Source organism: Trachemys scripta, chromosome 1 (assembly GCF_013100865.1).
Source record: "Trachemys scripta elegans isolate TJP31775 chromosome 1, CAS_Tse_1.0, whole genome shotgun sequence".
Taxonomy (NCBI): Eukaryota; Metazoa; Chordata; order Testudines; family Emydidae; genus Trachemys; species Trachemys scripta.
The window spans coordinates 113,559,966-113,578,954 of NC_048298.1; the positions used below are offsets into that span (position 1 = coordinate 113,559,966).

The following is an 18,989-nucleotide window of genomic DNA, read 5'->3' on the forward strand; positions in this document are numbered from 1 at the left end:
AATAAGGATTGTAATATAGCTCTCCAGAGAGGGCTAGTGGACTTAGACACTAAATAACCTAGTCTCAGGTCTTTTATATTGCTAGTAACGTCACTTACAACAGAACATCTTATTTTATATGTACTAATAATCTTGCTTCTATACAAGATGTTCTTTGAGTAATTTATATGAGTACTTGCAAAGTGCTAAAGAAAATGGAGTTCGGGTAACATTTAGACTTTCTGTATTTGATCATCAGGAAAAAACTCTTCAAGAAATTATTTGAAACCCACAAAATTATTTTCAGTTAAAGGTGACTGCACAGCTAAGTTTTCTTTCCAAATACAATAGAGTATAATTTACAAAAACCATCAGAAGTAACTATAAATATATGCATTTTAAGGCAGCTGTCACTGTAAGATCAAGGTGCCATTTCTTGAATTCAGAAGTAAATCACAGCCCTTAATAAAGAGGAACAAGGCCCAGAAAAGGAAAACACCAATGCATTTGCTTCCCAGTACACATCTCTCTGGTCATTCTGCAACTTAGGAGAGAGTTTGCAAACAGAAAGCCAGGTAGCCATCTACCATAAAGATGGCAAGATTTGGGATCAGCCTGGTCACTAGTGATGGTAAACTCCATAAAGCAAGACCCTCCATTTAGATTACTCTGCATTGTAATCTAATAGTTAGTAATGAGGTTTTTTTTAATTGACTACTTTTTAAAGAATCCAAGACTTTACGGCCCCCAAACCCACATCCGACTCTGCATGGGCTCCTAGGTCTACCCACCTGGATCCAGGGTTGAGGATCCAAGTTACAATATTTCCATGTCTATCTCTGTATCCCCCATTATTAAAATATTGATTTGAATTCTTATGCATTTGTTCATTACTCTATACAGTTTTCAAAATCTCTTCAAAATTGTGCTGTCACTGACATTTTATGCTGTCCTCTTAATTTATTGTTTCAGGTAATGTTTTCATATACACCTCTACCCCGATATAACGTGACCTGGTTCGCATACAGCGTGGCAAAGTTCTGACACGCTGCTCTGAGCAGCATGTTAAGGTTGCCGGTCCGGGGCTGAGGGGTTGGATAAGGGGCAGAGGGTCTCGGGGGGCAGTCAGGGGCTCCCCCCCCAGGGTCTAGGAGGCAGGAGCTTGGGGGGGGGGCAATTTTGGGGGCCCCGCAGTCTGAGTGGCCTGGGGGATTAGTGGGGGGCCGGGAGCAGCCCACTCTGCTTCCTTTGCCCCGGCCCCAGCTGTGTTGCTTGGGGAGGGGGCTTGGGGGAAGGGATCCTCCCTCCACCCCCCCACGCTCACCGGCAGCGGTGGAAGCGGAGCAGCCCGGCCCCAGCCCACTCCACAAAACCAGCTCCTAGCTGTGGTGCTCTGTTTCCTGCCGCAGGTGAGTGCGGGACCTTTCCCCAACCACCCCCCACTCCCCCAGTGATGGGGCAGGGGCAAGGAAAGCAGAGCGGGCTGGGGCCGCATTGCTCCTCTTCCCGCTGCCGGTGAGTGTGGAGGGCGTCCTTTCCCCAACCTCCCCGCACTCATCGGCAGTGGGAAGCGGAGCAGCCCGGCCCCAGCCCGCTCCACTCCGCCAGCTCCCAGCCGCGGCGCTTCGCTTCCCACCGCAGGTGAGTGCGTGACCTTTCTCTCTCTCTCTCTCTCTCTCTCTCTCTCTCACACACACACACACACACACACACACACACACACACACACACACACACACACACACCCAGCTACACGGCTGGGGCCGGGGCAAGGAAAGCAGAGTGGGCTGGGGCCTCGTCGCTCCGCTTCCTGCCGCAGGTGAGTGCGGGGGGCATCCTTTCCCCAACCTCCCCGCACTCACCGGTGCTCTGCTTCCCGCTGCTGCCAGATAGGGGTCGGAACAGTCAGGGGATAGGGAGCAGGGGGGTTGGGTAAGGGGTGGGGTCCTGGGGGTGATTAGGGACGGGGCCTCTGGAGGGGGCGGTCAGGGAGCAAGGAACGGGGGGGGGGGGCCAAAAAGTTTGATATAACATGGTCTCACCTATAACGCGGTGAGATTTTTTGTCTCCCGAGGACCGCGTTATATCGGGGTAGAGGTGTAGTCACTCTATTAGGTGAAACAACTTTATATAAATTTAAACAACCATTTCATTGGAAAACAAACTATAGTGGGCACTATTGTGCAGTGTAGGCAAAGACTGTCATGTTTTTGTTCTGTGTTTGTACAGCGCCAGTTTGTATTGGTCCATGACTGAGATTCTTAGGTGCTTGAATAATTATAAAGTTGAACTCCGTATCAGCTGGTCATGGTAACCACTTCTTATTAACTGACCAGCTCTTATTTACCTTAGGGCAGGTCTACACTACCACTTACGTCGATGTAACTTCAATCTCTCAGGGGTATGTGAAAAAGCCAACTCCTGAGCGACGCAACTTACAACAACCTAAGCGTTGTCCACAGGTGGAGTAATTATGCCTTCAGCCTAGGGCGTCTTCACCAGATATGGCGCAGCGGCATCTAGTGTTTCTAGTGTAGCCTAACCCTAAGTAAGTGCAAAAGAAGAACAAAGGCAGCTGAATCTATTAACCCCAACCCAACTGTAACCACAATCAGCTGACACATTAAACATGCCAGTCTTTATCTACACTGAGTGCTCATATTTAATATTAAAACATGTTCTACCATGATGTAATTTTCTAGTGCAGATAAATCTTGTCCCTAAAACTTCGTCTGGTACTTGACATATTGACCAGTCTTAATATAGGGGATACCAGAGTTAGGCCAAATGCAGGTGTGCAGAACAAGCTTTTTTAAGTGAACACCCACATTATATGTTCACAACATTGCTTCAAAGAGTGCTCTTTAATAAAGTATGTTCCTTTCTTTTAAGGAAAGGCCGAGAAGTGCAGTGGAGCAGTTATGTCTGGCAGAAAACACTCGGCCTCGAATGACTGTGGAGGAGCAGATGGAAAGAATAAAGAGACACCAACAAGCTTGTCTGAGAGAGAAGAAAAAGGGGCTAAATATTATTGGCATTTCAGATCTGTCTCCTTCACAGAGCTCATCCTTTGTTAGGGATAATCCATTTAAGCTGTCTCAGGTATGCCAAAAGTTCCTTGGTGTGTACACAGTAATATGTTAGAGCAAAAAAAAAAAAATACATGTGTTTTTTGCGGGGGGAGGAAGTTGCAAAGTCAAGTGCTGCTGCTTTGGTGGCGGCATGGGCCTTGCACTTCAGAATGTCCATTTATAGCAGGCTGCCAAAATTGGCCTTAGGAATGCAAGCAGGAGAAAGGGAAATAGAGTTTTTTAACAGTTTATAACTCAGCTAAACCTAAATGGAATTTCCTGGGATAAAGAAAAGGCACTCCTGTAGCCTGAGGTTACCAAATTTCAATGGCCTGCTGCAAACAATGGGGGTATTAGCGCTTCTCAAAAAAGGTGGTAAGGTTTTTTTTCATAATGGAAAATGTTAGGCAGCCTAAATTTAAGAATTACTACCAGCACCCCATACTTTATGCAGTTAGCCATAAATTTTATATCTGCTATAAGCAACAAATTGTTCCTGACTTATTACAGTTGGATGTTTTAATTACACAAAAGTCAGAATATTTAAAGTTAAGATTTCAAAAGCAATTTTAACTCTTACCTATTGCATTAAAATAACATGCCACATCTATGAGGAAATGGGCGGTAAACTTTTGAATTGAGGTCAAGCAGTCTAAAGTTTTTTTCATAACTTTTAGCAATGTTTGAGAGGACATAATGGAAGTCTCAGCATAACAATAGGAAAAGAGTATGCAGTAATACCACTGGATTTTTATTGCGAGTATCTCCATATATCACATTTGTTCTACAGAATCGAAGAAAGGACGATATGGTATCCAGTAACATTAGGGAATTAGAGAATGCCATAAGAGAGAATGATTTGGAACAAAATCATGAAACTCCTGCAGAAGAAATAACACAACTGAATGCTAGATCAGAAGAGCATAATGCAAATTTTACTAACGAGGTAATAAGTTATATTTAGAGTGTTCAATCCTACCTCAGAAGTAACTTCTTCCACAAATACTGAGCACATCTGTAAGTAACATCACTTGCCAGTTCAGAAACTCTTCTAGATGAATTCAACTCGGGTCTTCCAGTGCATTTTGTGACTGAGGTTTCCTCCTCAGACCAGGGACCTTTTTCTTCCTTTTTTGATTTGTATAGCACCCGGCACATCACATTGCTTAACAAATAAATAAGAGGAGATACAATAATTTACACGGCATGGAGTTGGGCAATAATTATGACTTGTGCTGATCATCAAAGTGGTATTTCTCTCAGATTTATCTTGCATCTCACCCAATTGTACCCTATTTTAAAATATCCTAATTGCTGTTCATGATGATTTACAGGTGGAGCTAAAGGCTGTCAGAACCACTTCCACACAATCATGCCTCCTTGTAATGTAACACTTTTAAATCTACGTATGCAGAATTTCTTCTTCCCTTTTTTTGCCCATATTCTTTCATTAATCCCCTTTTTTTTGCTGCTGCCTCTCATTTCCTCTCCTTTACCTTTACCATTTTATCAAATTTCCACAGAGTAACAATATAAAATCAAGTTATTAAAACTGACCATTTTTTTCTTAACACTTTTACTTGAAGCCTTTTTGAGCCTTTTGAAAGAGTGCTACTTCACACACAGATAATGACTGTATCTAATCAGAACTTCTAAAGCATTCACACTGAGTAATGTGTCCAAAAGTTGTGCATTGTATTCATTTTGGATGGTGGTGGAGGTATGAAAACAATACAGAAACTGCAATCCAGATTCTAGATAGTTCCCTGATAGTTCTAGGTCACTCTCAGAATTCATTGGGCCAAATTTTGCACATTTCTTCCTGTATTGCTCTTCAGGTAATGGTATTGATGTAAATTACATAAACCTAATTCTTTATTATACCTATATAACTGAGGCCAAAATTTGGCTCTGTTGACAAAGCTTACTTCCTGAAAATCAATTCTCTGCCCACCATTCAGTATGTGCTCACAGTGTGTACCTACAGATTTTTCTTAAAACTTCACCTTTTCTTTTTAAAGTTGACAAAAAGTGATGACCCACTGTTACCAGACATGTGTGTTATAGCTGATCCAAAAGAAGGGAATGCTGAAGGAGGAGTAGAAAAACAAAAGAAATTGGGAAAAACACATAATGTAGATATCAGGTAAAAATAAATACATTAAAAATAAGATAATTGCATATTGAACTAGTCCAACAGTTAATTACAGTTTAATAATGAATATTTTAGTTTTTTACCTTTGGAAGCTTGATTCACTGTTTTACGCAACTCCAAAGGGGAAGTGTGGGTAGTATGGGGCTGCATGTAAACAAATATGTTTATTTTCTCTATAAAAGTATAAAGAATATGAATGGTTAGGTGGTATGAAAAATGGAAAAATTGATTTAAGCATGGACAGGTTGTTCATTACAAGATGGTTTTTGTGTTAAGATCTGATTGCATAATATAATCATATAAAGAAATAGCACATATTTGACCCAGTCCTGCATTCATTGTCAGAGGCAGGTATAGGATCAGGCCATGAACTGTTTACAGATGGGCTTTAAACTTTGTGATTCATGGAAATAAATTCTTCAGGTTTGAATAATATTATCAAAGTTATTCTGCTCATTAATTTCACTCTTAGATTCTCTCTTTGTAGATATTGAGAAAACTAAAATACTCAAAATTTTTCTCCCTACCCCTGTTCTCCTACTTCCAGACAAATTCAGAGTCCATTCTACTTAGGGGCTCCAACACAGACTTCACTCTTCTGAGAAGTAGAACGCAACACACCTATGGAACGAAATATAAAAATATAACCTATTCTGAATGCAGCTTAGTTTTTCTTCCTATTCATAGCAAACTCGTTATACTTAGTCATGATTCATTTCTAGTCACCTATTGAAATCAGAAATTCCCTGAGTTCACCCACCATGGATTGGTAACAAGGAAGGAACCTGGTCAACACTGGTTCTTAGATCAAACTTGGGGCAAAAGAAATAACAAGTAATTGTGAAATAGCTTGGAGTCAGGTATCCTCCCTAGACTAATTTCTGGGTTAGGTTTTGTTTTTGTTTTTTCCTTTTTCTGTGTTGCTGTTTTTGCTCAGAACTAATATGTGGGAAGTTTCAAATACATTTATGAGCATACGTTCATCATGGACAAACACAATTTGTGGTTTGCTTTGGGATGCAAGATCTAGTCAATAATTTTATCTCACGATGAGGGCTTAATAGCTTTTCTTGCCTCATCAAAGCTTTCCATAAGATTCTTGTTAAAAGCCTCACCTGAAGGCTCCAATGGCAAGTTTTTTATTGGAGTCCATTGTACTGTGTATGGAAGCCATCCGCTCAGGAGCAGTCTGGACTTTTGACCCCTTAGGGCAGTTGTTCTTAACCTTTCCAGACTATCTTACCCTTTTTAGGAGTCTGATTTGTCTTCTGTACCCCAAGTTTCACCTCACTTAAAAACTGCAAAAGTGTCACAGCACACAATTACTGAAAAATTGCTTACTTTCTCATTTTTACCTTATAAAATAAAACTATTGGAATATAAATATTGTGCTTACATTTCAGTGTATCCTATATAGAGCTGTATAAAACAAGTCATTGTATGAAATTTTAGTTTGTACTGACTTGGTGAGTGCTTTTTATGTAGCCTGTTGTAAAACTAGGCAAATATCTAGATAAGCTGATGTACCTCCAAGGGTATGCATACCTGTGGTTGAGAACCACTGCCTTAGGGTACTTCACCTTGGAGGGTTTCCATTAACTCCATGATTTCAGAGTTAGAGTAGTACTGGAGTTTTGGTGCACCTCTTAAATAGTTCTTGCCTGACTGGAAGCTAGACACATGTGTCTTACTATCAATGTAGAGTGAGGCCCTCTCAGATGGTCATAACATTCTCATGAGACACTGTATCTTCCCTACGGCCTTGAATTTGGTATCTATTTCAGTGTATAAGTATGAAAAAGGAAAAAAAAAAACCTCAAGTTCCCAGTTTAAAGTTCTTTTTACTCTAGAATGAATTTTATAAGATTGAAACAAAACTACCTTTTTTCTTTGATTCAGGGTTTCAACACTCTACTATAGGTTCCAGAAATATGTATCTGATTTAAACAACATAATCTTGTAAATTGGAGGGTTTTGTGTTAAGAGAAAAAAATTAAGTGCTGGAACTCCAGTTGCACGTAAATATTGGTTAACACCTGAAATTAAATTAAATGAACTCTAAAAATAGCAACTTTTTTTAACTAGTCTGCAGAACATGGCCCCAGTTGCAAACCACAAACATGAAACCAGTCCAAAAGAGAGTGAAGCAGCCAGTGTTCAAGAGCAAGAAGGGATTATTTCTTCTTTTGCGTTAGCAGTACAATCTTCAAGAGAAAATCAAACAGCAGGTATGGAAAAGAGACTGTCAGTTACACAGATATACATTGGGAATTAAATGTTACATATGTAATATACATTCTGATGAATTTCAGAGCATCAGAAAACATTGTGTAGTGAAAAGAAATCTAAACTAATCTGGGTCTTGCATGTATATTTTTTTCACCTGTTGGGGAGGGATGGACAGAGACCCAGCCAATTTCCCAATGGACGAATCTCAGAAACACACAGTTTTCAGAGGTTTAAATGCAGATCTTTTGGAGGCAACTAGTTCAAGGAAGAGAGAGGGTTCCCAGAAGTTTCTCTTGGCTGGAGCAAATCGTTCCCTGTCTCCCTCCAGAACACCCTCCTCCTGAATCCTCTGCACATGTTCAGTGCTGTCTACCTCCTTTCTACTGGTTCCAGTCAGCTCCATGACTTTCTCCTGTAGGTCATTTCACCAAAGGCATCTATTCTAAACACACACTTTCCTGCTGTTGATCCCCTTTCCTGATCCTTGCAGGTATGAGCTCCTTGACTGGAGCATAGATACTACCGTGATGAGGGCAATATTAACACTAGATAGTTCCCAATTTAGGCATTCGATTATGAACCAGCAAAATAACAGAGCGGTTGGTGTGTGTCTCCCCAGAGGTCAGGAGGGATGCCAGAAGTGGAAAAGACAGGGTGGTTGCGAATAGCTTAATGACGCACTTTGCACGAAAATCAGAGTGCTGGGGGACGGACAAGTTGCTTATGAAATGGGCAGATGGAATGATCACTACTTGAGGTGATCAGGAGTTGTTTGGTGCCAGGGAGGAATAAGGAAGTGCAGATGTGATGTAAGGATAAATAAACAAGGCAAACGGCACAGTCCTTTCCATGACTGCTTAGTTCAGGCCAGGACTAGGAAAGATCCTTTGTGGTGATATCATAGGGAAGGTTTAGTTACTCTTAGCTAGGGAGCATAACAGGGTTATGGCTGTGTCTAGTAAACTCAATAAAGAATTCTCTTCATATTCATTAACCATCAGTCCTGTATCCATTGTACTATGTGACACTACAACTGTCTGTTCTGCAGAGGTACAATTACTTGTGTGAGCAAATATCTTCCTTAAGAACAATGTAAATTCTTCTCTTTAAATAGCATTATTTTCACTATATAATGTTGATTTTAAAAAGTTTCTTCTGATTATTTTAACCTTTACTTGCATAACACCTTGCTCACAAATTTCATGCTGCTTGAAATATTTTCAATTTGTTTAACTTTTGCCTTCTGTGATATTTATTTTTTAATTTCTCTTTTCAGGAAAAAATCTGCCCTCTTCACCAGAGTCCCCACCATCACCAGCTCTATCAACGCAACCACAGCTCACAGAAGGATCACATTTCATGTGTGTATAGTCTCAGAGAAGTACGTCTGCTTTTCAGTCATGCTATTTTTCTGGGTATACTGTAGTTTTCTTTGAGAAACACACACAGACAATTTTATTAAGTAGGGTGAAGGTAGCTGAAATGTATATATCACTCAAACAAAACAGGAATGTATTGATTCTTTGAGTAGGTGCAGCTGCATATTCAACTGAGGTGCATTCGCACCTAGCACACTGGAGCTGGAGAATTTGGCCGAGCAGTACCGTTAGAAGGTCACCGCTCGCAGTTTGTGGCCATAGCCCCTCCTCTGGCTATATGAGGTAGCACTCCCCTAACCTCTGTCTGTTCCTTCTCACCACCCGTGGCTGGAGTCAGAGCTCTGTGTGGTTCCTAACCTCACAACCTCTCTCTTTCTTAGATGCCCCTGGCGTCTTGTCCCTTTCCACTTTTGTCTCAGAAGACTACGTTCCTGATAGCAGTAGCATCCACAGGAGAGTCTGTTGCAGTCTGTGATGGCAGAGCCTCCTTACATACAAACCTCTAAAGACAAACTGACTTTATGACCACATCTCAACATTTTATCTGAAGTGGTTTTTCAGCTTCATTTGAACTAGGCGGTATATTTACCTGTGTTTTTTCCTAAGTTGCATTCATCACTGGAAGAGCAGCATTTCCACACGTCAGATGTCAGGCAATGTCTAGGCTTTCTATTTGGACCGGACTAAACTGTTTTGTGCTTCACCATGCCTGTTCACGTCACATACAGATCATATGAAGGGTCCGGTGGTCTTTTCACAGTCTCTAAATGAATAACCTCCTTTATCATGACTTCATATGAAATAGCTTCAACTACGCCTCCTTCAGCGGATGCGAGCTAGTTTTATGAGAGTGCAAACAACATCAGTAGCATTCTTCAGTGCATTTCAGTATTGTACATTTTCAGGGCTGCTACATGCAAACCATCCAGTCATTACTGCATCTTCCAGGGTGGATGCTTGTTTCAATGGATGGTCCTGCGTCATTGTTTATGTAGACTCTGAGCCCCGCCTCCTGGGGCTACTGCTTGTGGGCCAGTGAAGTGGAATACATGGCTGCATCTACTTGAGGAAGAAGAAACCTTTTCTTACTGTAACTGTGGTTCTTTGAGATGTGATGCAGATGTGTATTCCACGACCCACCTCTGTCCCTTCTGCGTCACAGTTTCTGTGGGCACTCAGTGTGAAGGAACTGAGGGAGTTCGGGACTGCACTACCTTATATAGCCAGGGGAGGGGCTGCAGCCAGGAGGCACAAGTATTTTCCCTCTACAGGTACTACTAGGTAAAATTCTCTGGTTCCCATGCACTGGGCACATGGACACACCTAAGTGGAATACACATCTGCATCACATTTCAAAGAACCGCAGTTAAAGTAACCGTTCCTTACATGCATATAATCCATACAGTATTCAGATAAGGTAGCAGTAGTTACAAATGGAAAGGACCAATTAGCTCATCAAGCATATTTGTTTGTAATGGTAGAATAACAGTCCCTTGATAAGAGATATTAAATTGTAATGAAACACATGCTTATGCAGTCAAGGTAAAAATGTATCAGTATTTGTGTGTTGTAACACCCAAAGGCTCCAGTCAGGATCATAGCCCAGTTGAACTATGAATTGTACATACCGTATATTCCTAAGAGTTTAGAATCTAATTGAAGACAAATAAGTGTGACTTGATAAATAGTAGGAGGGAAAAGGATGGGAGGAAAAGGAGAGCAATAATAAAAACACGCAGTTAGGCTCACTGTGTGTGTAGAATTGATGGTTCTTTATATTTGTAGGAATCAAGGTAGAAATCATTAGCTTGGTCAGAAGAAATGCTCTTATTCTATATGATATGATGGTCTATTATGATATAGATAGGTATCACGTTATGATATACAGACAATGGAACAATGATCAAACAATCAGTTTGTAACCACCTAGAAGACAATAAGGTGATCAGTAACAGTTAACATGGATTTATATCCTTCTTTCACAGGGTAACAAGCCTTGTGGATAGGGGGCAGCAGTAGATGTGATATATCTCAACTTTAGTAAGGTTTTGATACGGTCTCACATGACCGTCTCATAAGCAAACTAGGGAAATACAGCCTAATATGAACCTCCTATAAGGAAGGTGCGCAACTGGTTGGAAAAGCATACTCAGAGAATAGTTACCAGTGGTTCTCTGTCAAGCTGAAAAGGCATATTGAATGATGTATCGCAGGGATCTGTCCTGGGTGCTGTACTCTTCAATATCTTCATAAATTATTTAGATAATGGCAGAGAGAATACAGGTATAAAGTTTGTAGGTGATACCAAGCTGGGAGAGGTTGCAAGCGCTTGAATTAGAATTCAAAATGATCTTGACAAACTGGAGAAGTGGCCTGAAATAAATAGGATGAAATTCAATAAGAACTAATGCAGTACACTACTAATGTAATACACTAAGGAAGGAATAATCAATTGCAGAAATACACAATGAGAAATGATTGCCTAGGAAAAAGTAATTGCAGAACGGCTCTGGGGGTTATAGTGGATCACAAACTAAATATGAGTAAACAATGTAATACTGTTGCAAAATAAAGCAATCATTCTGGGATGTATTACCAGAAGTGTTGTAAGCAAAACATGAAATTCTTCCACTCTACTCAGCAACGATAAGGCATCAGCTGGAGTACTGTGTCCAATTCTGGGCACCACATTTTGGGGAAAATGTGGACTTATTGGAGCAAGGCCAGAGGAGAGGAACAAAATGATTGAAGGTCTAGAAAGCGACTTACAAGAAAAGATTGAAAAAAATGGGTTTGTTTAGTTTGGAGAAGAGGAGACTGAAGGGGGGTATAAGTCTTCAAGTACGTAAATGATTGATTTTTATAAAGAAGAGTATGATAAGTTGTTCTCCTTATCCACGGAGGACAGGACAAGGAGCAATGGGCTTAAATTGCAGCGAGGGAGATTTAGGTGAGACATTAAGAAAAACTTCCTAGCTGTTAGGGTAGTTAAGCACTGGAAGAAATTACCTAGGGAGATTGTGGAATCTCTATCATTGGAGGTTTTAAGAACAAGTTAGACAAACATCTGTCAGGGATGGTCTAGATAATACATAGTCCTGCCTCAGTGAAAGGGATTGGGCTCGATGACCTATCTAGGTCCCTTCCAGTCCTACATTTGTATGGTTCTGAGAGTTCCTGTTTGTTGAACGTGAGTGAAAATAGAAGTCAGCTGGTTTGTTTATAAAGGTATTTAAAGAAACTAAGGGATACAGGTCAGAACGTTTTAACACTTTTACCAGCACTTTAATTAGTCAAAACTTCTACATTGTCAGGGAATATCTTTTAAAATAAGCCTTCAAGAAAAGGCAATCAAAAGAATATGCCTTGTTTCATTGGTCCTGTAAGGCCATCTAACTAGGAAAGGAGAACTTTGTCAGTTTTTAAAAGATGCTTCCTTAGTGAAGTTTAAAAACGCATAACCTAGTTCATATAGGGCACCTGTTTTGTTTTAACAAAGTCATAATAATTGCATGCAATGTGATACTTTCTTGTATTAGTAATAGGCAGAAAGAGGTATTACCTCTTTGTTAAAGTGAAATGGTTTTCATCTCTTCTTTCTTGTCCATACAAAAACATCACATGCAGCCTTTGTTGCTATTGATTTTCATGAACAGTATATAGCAAGTCATGTTCAGATTCAGGTTGTTTCAAACTTAATATTATAGTAAAAATATTTCAAATGGTAAAGCATGATATGCACTTTGAGAATGTAGAAATAGAGCTGTTTATATACAAATCAAATAGCGTATATATAAATACACACGAACATTGGAGCGGTGTATGTATATATTCTGGGCCTTTAAGTAGGGCTGTCATTACCCAACCAACCTTTTCTTTTACATAGTTTCAATTCAGTGGACTGACTGGAGCTAGACTCTACTGGTTATAGCTCTGTTAGCTTCCCCCACACGGATCAATCTCTGTGTCTGCCCTAAAGGGGAACAACCTGGCATTCTTCTTCGAGTGATGGTCCCTATATGTATTCCAAACACTGGTGCCCATTTGCCGGAGCTGGAAGTTTTTCAGCAGCAGTGTCTGTTGACCTGCACGGCCACCTTATGTTGCCACATGCTCCAAATGAGGTCATAAGAGGCCTTGTGGGGCAACATGCCCTTGGTTCCCTCTTACCGCATGGTTGGAGTTGGAATCCTCTTTATGCTCATACCCTCTATGAGAACAACTGTATGTTGTAAATAGTTAGCTCTGTTTTCTTTCTCTTCATACTTCTGTACATATGTTAGTTTAGTTAGTGTATATAGCTCCTCATGGGGCCTCACCCGACCCCGTCAGGGGATTATGCCCTGTGTTCCGGGGTTCAAGAATTGTACTTCGTGCTCTCGCTCGTTCTTCGTGAGTGATGAGCACATGCGTGCTCTCGCCTGCCTGGGCAAGACAACCCTTGTCACTCACTGCAATATATGCAAATCCTTCCCCTCAAGGACCTGCAACACTTGACTTCAGCCCATCTGCAAGTTTCTCATTGTGAAAGTGCTGCTCTGGCCCCAGGCGGAGTCAGATCCTGTGCCGGTGATGCACCGACGCTCACTGCCGGTGATGGTCGGTGCGTCTCGCCCTTGGCTTCACCTCTGGGCCATCAGCACTGCCAAGATGTGAGAAGGTACATAAGAACAGTCACAAGCGCTCTCACGCCGCAGCAGGTCCCCATCGTGGACCATTGTGCAAAACTGCGTTTCTTCCCCCATCTGGGTTCGGTCGGGTGAGACATCGCATGGTGATCCTGCAGGGCGATCACCTAAGGCGGGGCAAGGTGCAGCAGAAGCAAGACCTGCCAGTTCCCACAGGGACTGAGGGTCCCGACCGCCCACCATTGCGCACTACTCAGCTGTCGCAAGACACTCTGGGCTCCACTCTGCATACCCCTCCTCAGAGCGACAGACAGCGGGATGTGCCCTGGACACCGGGCCAGCTGGATCTGCTGGTCTCCCACCTCAAGCTGTTGTACCCACCTTTGCTGCTTCTCTCAGCCACTCCACCCCCCCCGTCCACCTTCACTGGTGGATGAGCCACTCCTCCTCAGTCACAGCCCACCCACACTGGTTGCAGTACTGCCCAAACTGATGACTCGTCCACTTCCAGAGGTTTTTTCGGACTAGGAGGGCTTCTCAGCGGACAACCCGTCCTTCTCCCTGGTCTTGCGGCATAGTGTGGACTCCTGGGCTTGCCCACCATTTCTGACCCCCCATGCTCTGGGCCTTCCTCCCAATGGCCCACTTCACCATCCTCATAGCCCTTGTGAATGCCCTGTGCTGCAACCCACGCATGAGGGTGCGCCGTCATCTCTGCCTCCTTGGCCACATGGTGGCCTTTACCTATGTCAACAGTGCACATACATCTCACCAGGACCATGGCAGGGTTTGCCACCCTAACCAAAACCCTCTCCAATTGATGGCCTGGTTTTTGGATGGGGCTCAGGTGTAGAGAACGCCTGTTCATCACCTGTCCACTGTATTCTCTCACACAGTAGGCGAGAGTCTACAAGGACATGCTACACCACAAAATGGATGCGCGTCACCTCCTGGGCACAGCGCTGACACCTCCCCCTCTACAGTGTCTCCATGCCTGTCATCCAAGACCACCTCCTAGAGCTCAAGACCTCAGGTTTTGCAATTAGGTCAGAGACACACACCTCCCCCGCCCCGTGGACAGACAGTTGATATTTACACACCCTACCACTACCCAGTTTCTGAGGAGCCTGACAAACTGTTTCCCACCAGTCCTTACCCCACTCCCCTTGGAACTTCAACTTTGTCCTGTCTGTGCTCACCTGACCTCCATTCAAACCACTGACTACATGCTCCCTGGCCTACCTAGCCATGAAGGTCCTCTTCCTGATGGCTATCACCTCTGCTGAGTCAGCAAACTGGCGACCATGGTAGCTGACACCTCATATACAGTTTTCCATAGATACAGTCTCCCTGTACCTCCACTCAAAAGTTATCTATAAGTTTAATCTCAATCAGTCCATCCATCTTCCTATCTTCCACCCTAAACCACATGCCACTCCCACAGACAGTACGCTACACTCCCTGGATCTCGGCAGGGCACTGGCTTTCTACCTGGACAGAACTCATGCATTCTGCGCCTCATCATGCCTCTTCGTAGACATAGGTGAAGCACGTCCATTGTGGAACAGTCCAGAGGGCAGCCCCTTTCCTCACAGCGTATATCCAATTGGATCTTGAAGTGCATTACAGAATGCTACACGCGCTCCAACGAGACACCATCTGGCAGGCTCCACCTCCGCCTCCTTGGCATGAGATCTGCCATGCAGCAACATGGCACTCTGTTCACACCTAAACAGTGCACTATGCCATCGACCAGTAGGCAGCCAATGGGCAGATGCCACTATAGGTCATGCCACTGCAGCAGGTCTTGCCCATTGTGTCATTGCTCCCCTGCCTCTGAGTTGATCACTGCTCCGTACTCACCTGCGTTTGGAATACATGTAAGGACCATCACTTGAAGAGAAGGTTGCTACCTGTATCTGGAGGTTCTTCGAGATGTGTGGTCTCTATTTGAATTCCAATACCCATCCACCTTCCTCTCTGCTGCAGACTCATTATACTGCAGTAAGAGGGAGACTGAGGGCGTGTCGCCCTGCACGTCTCCTGTAATGTCACATGGAGCACATGGCAACATAAGGTGGCCATGTGGACCAATGGACACTGCTGCTGAAAAATTGGGGGCGCATGGTGTGCTGCGCACCTGTGTTTGGGATACCTATAGAGACCGTACATCTCGAAAAACCTCCAATTACAGGTAAGGAACCTCTTCTTCTCTTGAGCAGATACTACCAATTGTGTCCAATTGCATTTGGCTCTGTCATGTGCATCAACGATGAGCTCTCCAAAGCCATTTTCTTTAAGTATTTATGCTACAATATGAATTCAGGTCTGCAGATGTGAAAGGCTGGTAATCTCTTTTGCTGCCTAAGACACTAACCCCAACATCCTACACAGTTGTGTATGTGAAGGTGGTGATGTGTCCATAATATTGCCACCTTAGATATGCTTCCTCAAGTAACACTGACCTGCTGAGGACAAAATAATATATTCCTAGATGGTACTTCTAAAATGGACTCTGTCTCTAATTCCCTAGTTTTAGTAAAGCCAGGGATATTAGAGCCTAAAAATAGTTTCCCTCTGTTCAGTATCTGAATTTAGTTGGAGACATTAGTCCATTTCCTAATATATATATCTCATATCTGCACTTGACACACTGGTTAGCAGTCTCATGAGAGCCCCAATATTGAATGGTCATTGTATAGCTGGTTTCATATCAGGGTTAATTCTAGGCCTGGAAAACAAGAATTCCATGTCACGAAAAAGATTTTGACATTTGGCTTTGTTCTACGTGGCGATGAAACCTAGACCTTCTGAAAGGTTTTTGCAAAAAAATTAGAGGGAGACTCTCATGAAGGTTCAAGTCCCTGCCATGCATGATTTGGAGCAGGGACTTGAACCCAGGTCTTGGGCTAAGCCTACTCGGGAGGAGGAGGTGTCGACCTAAGATACGGAACTTCAGCTACGCGAATAGCGTAGCTGAAGTTGGCGTATCTTAGGTTGATTTACCTGGCCGTGAGGACGGCGGCGAGTCAACCGCTGCCGTTCCCCCATCGACTCCGCTTCCACCTCTCACCGCGGTGGAGTTCCGGAGTCAACGGCAGAGTGATCGGGGATCGACTTTATCACGTCTACAATAGACGCGATAAATCAATCCCCGATAGATCGATCACTACCCACCAATCCAGCGGGTAGTGTAGACATACCCTTGCTCATCCCAGAAGATTGCACTAGCCACTCTGCTATTTGACTGTTCTTGGGTGGGCCTTTTCTTCCCCCACTCCCATTGAAAACAATACATTTCCACAAAAAGTTTCAGTTTCAGTAAATCAGCATTTTCCAACTAAAAAAATGTTTTGTCAAAAAATTCCTGACCCATTTTAGTTGAAACACAATGAAGCACAGTGTGTGGGAGCCTGCACTGCTGCTGCCCACAATATACTTCTCTGACTAAAGGTCTTTCACCAGGGCTGTCAATCAAACACCTTTCTTAAGCACTATCCAATGCATTTAAAATGTTTGTGGAATGTGAGGAGCATTGCTGTTACCCATGACTAATTTAAGAGCTGTAATTTCCCAAATGAAACAGCAAACATACCAGGCTGTGCACAAGTTTCCTGTCCTGTAGGAGGAGTTTAATTTTTTAAAGCAGGAACTTATTTACTCAGTGGGATGCAAACTATAGGGCAAGAAATCCTCTGCAATAGAGAGAATTTATAAGTTGGGGGGTGCATTTCAATTCATAGGCCAGTTTTTAAGACCAGGTCTGGGAGATGCATGATGGGTTTCAATAAGGCAGTGGAATTTGGAAAAGGAAAGTGGTGCTATGTGGTATCATAGGACTAAGGAGAGAGCTTATTCTATATCACAAGTATATTGTTACATTTTAAGCATGCTGATATATGCTTAAATACAGTTTAATAGAGTGATGATGACATTTATTTAGAATCTTTCATCCCAAACACTGCATTACATCATAGCAAGTGAAGAGTACTGTGTCCTGTTCCTAATCTTGCCAGTCCTTTGGTACAGCATTTAGGGGCTTTGCTACAAATTTTACATGGAAAGCACTTAGTTACTGTATTGATGGTGGCAGTATAAAACCCTAAAATGGTTCTTTGTACAAAAAAACCCTGTTTGTTTCAGTTTATTTGTGAATTGCTGTCAAAATAGCTTTAATGCCTAAAAAAATAGGTTGTGGAAACTAATTTTTTCTTAGATTCTCTTTAATATAATTTAATTTACTTTGCGGATAGCCAGAGTGAGGTCAGAATCTCCCCATCATGCCTAATCCTAAGAGGTACTTTATGCAGTGTTTTGGTAAAATACAGTAACTTGATCCATGTCTGTCTTTCAGCTCTTAACAGATTCTGTTGAAACCATTCATGGCCGAGGAGTACGGACCTATGGAAATATAAGAAGATATTGTAGAGTATATTTTAAATCTATGAAATTCATAGTTCTGATGCTTTTGGCCACAGAGCATCATTTTATAACTTCCTGGAAAATGTTTATTCCAAGACAGCTTTAAATGGCCCATATGTACACTCAACAGTCTGAAAATTGTTCTTCCGATACCAGCTTGCTGCTATGATTTCCATGCACATAAAGATTCTTTTTCATATGCAGCCTAAAGTCAGAATCTTAGTTGATGTTTTACAGAATTTAATGTTTTTAATTATGCAGTCATTTAAGTTTGCATTTTTGCTTCTTTTAGGTACATAACAGATCAGTTTCTTTTACATATCACCACTAAACCTTGTTTTACATTTTTTAAATACTAGTGTATTTTGACATTTGATTTGTAAAATTTTTATATATATTTAAAATGTGCCATTTTTATTATTGCTGAGTAAAGTATGTCCTGTTTCTGCTGTAATTATTTCTTGGTCAGGTTGCAGCATCAGCAGTTACTGCCACACTGTTATCACATATACATGAATGTTTGTGCTTACTTTTTCTTAAACAAAATGAAGTGTAGGTATTTTGAGGTACTGGGCTCTTACTTTGTTGGAATAGGGTGTGTACAGCAATAAGCAGGCTTTCAATTCCAGTACTTAGTTTGTGTACAAATGTAATTATGTTCATTGTGTATATATTATACAATGAGCACATCCAATGTAAGTATAAGAAGCCACTTACTATTGTTCAAATGCAAATGTTCATATCTCATTTCTTTTTTATCATGTTAAATAAATGTTAATGTTCTTAAGTTGTGTGGGTAGTATTTCTTTCAGCAAGCAGTGTACTCATCATGACTCTGTGTGGGAAGCACATCTTAATAAGGGTTATGGGCCTATTACAGCAGTGGTTCTCAACCAGTGGTCCAAGGTCCCCCAAGGGGGCCTGCAAGCAGGTTTCAGGGGGGCTGCCAAGCATTAGACTCCCTGGGGCCCAGGGCAGAAAGCCAAAGCCATGCCATGTAGAGTTGAAGCCTGGGTCCTGAGCACTGCCACCTGAGGCTGAATCCGGAGCTTGAGCAATGTAGCTTTGTGGGGGCTCCTGTGGCATGAGGCCCAAGGCAATTGCCCTGTTGCTACCCCCTAACGCT

General features: G+C 42.3%; 1 protein-coding gene across 12 annotated transcripts in view; it reads left to right on the plus strand.

Moving 5' to 3' along the window:
- Nucleotides 1–18,650, plus strand: part of PLEKHA5 (pleckstrin homology domain containing A5) — a 264,911-nt gene extending 246,261 nt beyond the window's left edge. For 11 of the 12 annotated variants that reach the window (XM_034782050.1, XM_034782085.1, XM_034782067.1 and 8 more), the window contains 6 exons: nt 2,872–3,081; nt 3,841–3,996; nt 5,072–5,196; nt 7,291–7,433; nt 8,711–8,815; nt 17,796–18,650. In XM_034782050.1, the coding sequence (XP_034637941.1) occupies nt 2,872–3,081; nt 3,841–3,996; nt 5,072–5,196; nt 7,291–7,433; nt 8,711–8,805 (729 nt within the window). In that variant the 3' untranslated portion in view covers nt 8,806–8,815; nt 17,796–18,650. The remainder of the gene's footprint in view (nt 1–2,871; nt 3,082–3,840; nt 3,997–5,071; nt 5,197–7,290; nt 7,434–8,710; nt 8,816–17,795) is intronic. The other variant, XM_034782059.1, reaches the window with a different exon arrangement.
- Nucleotides 18,651–18,989: the final 339 nt, after the last annotated feature.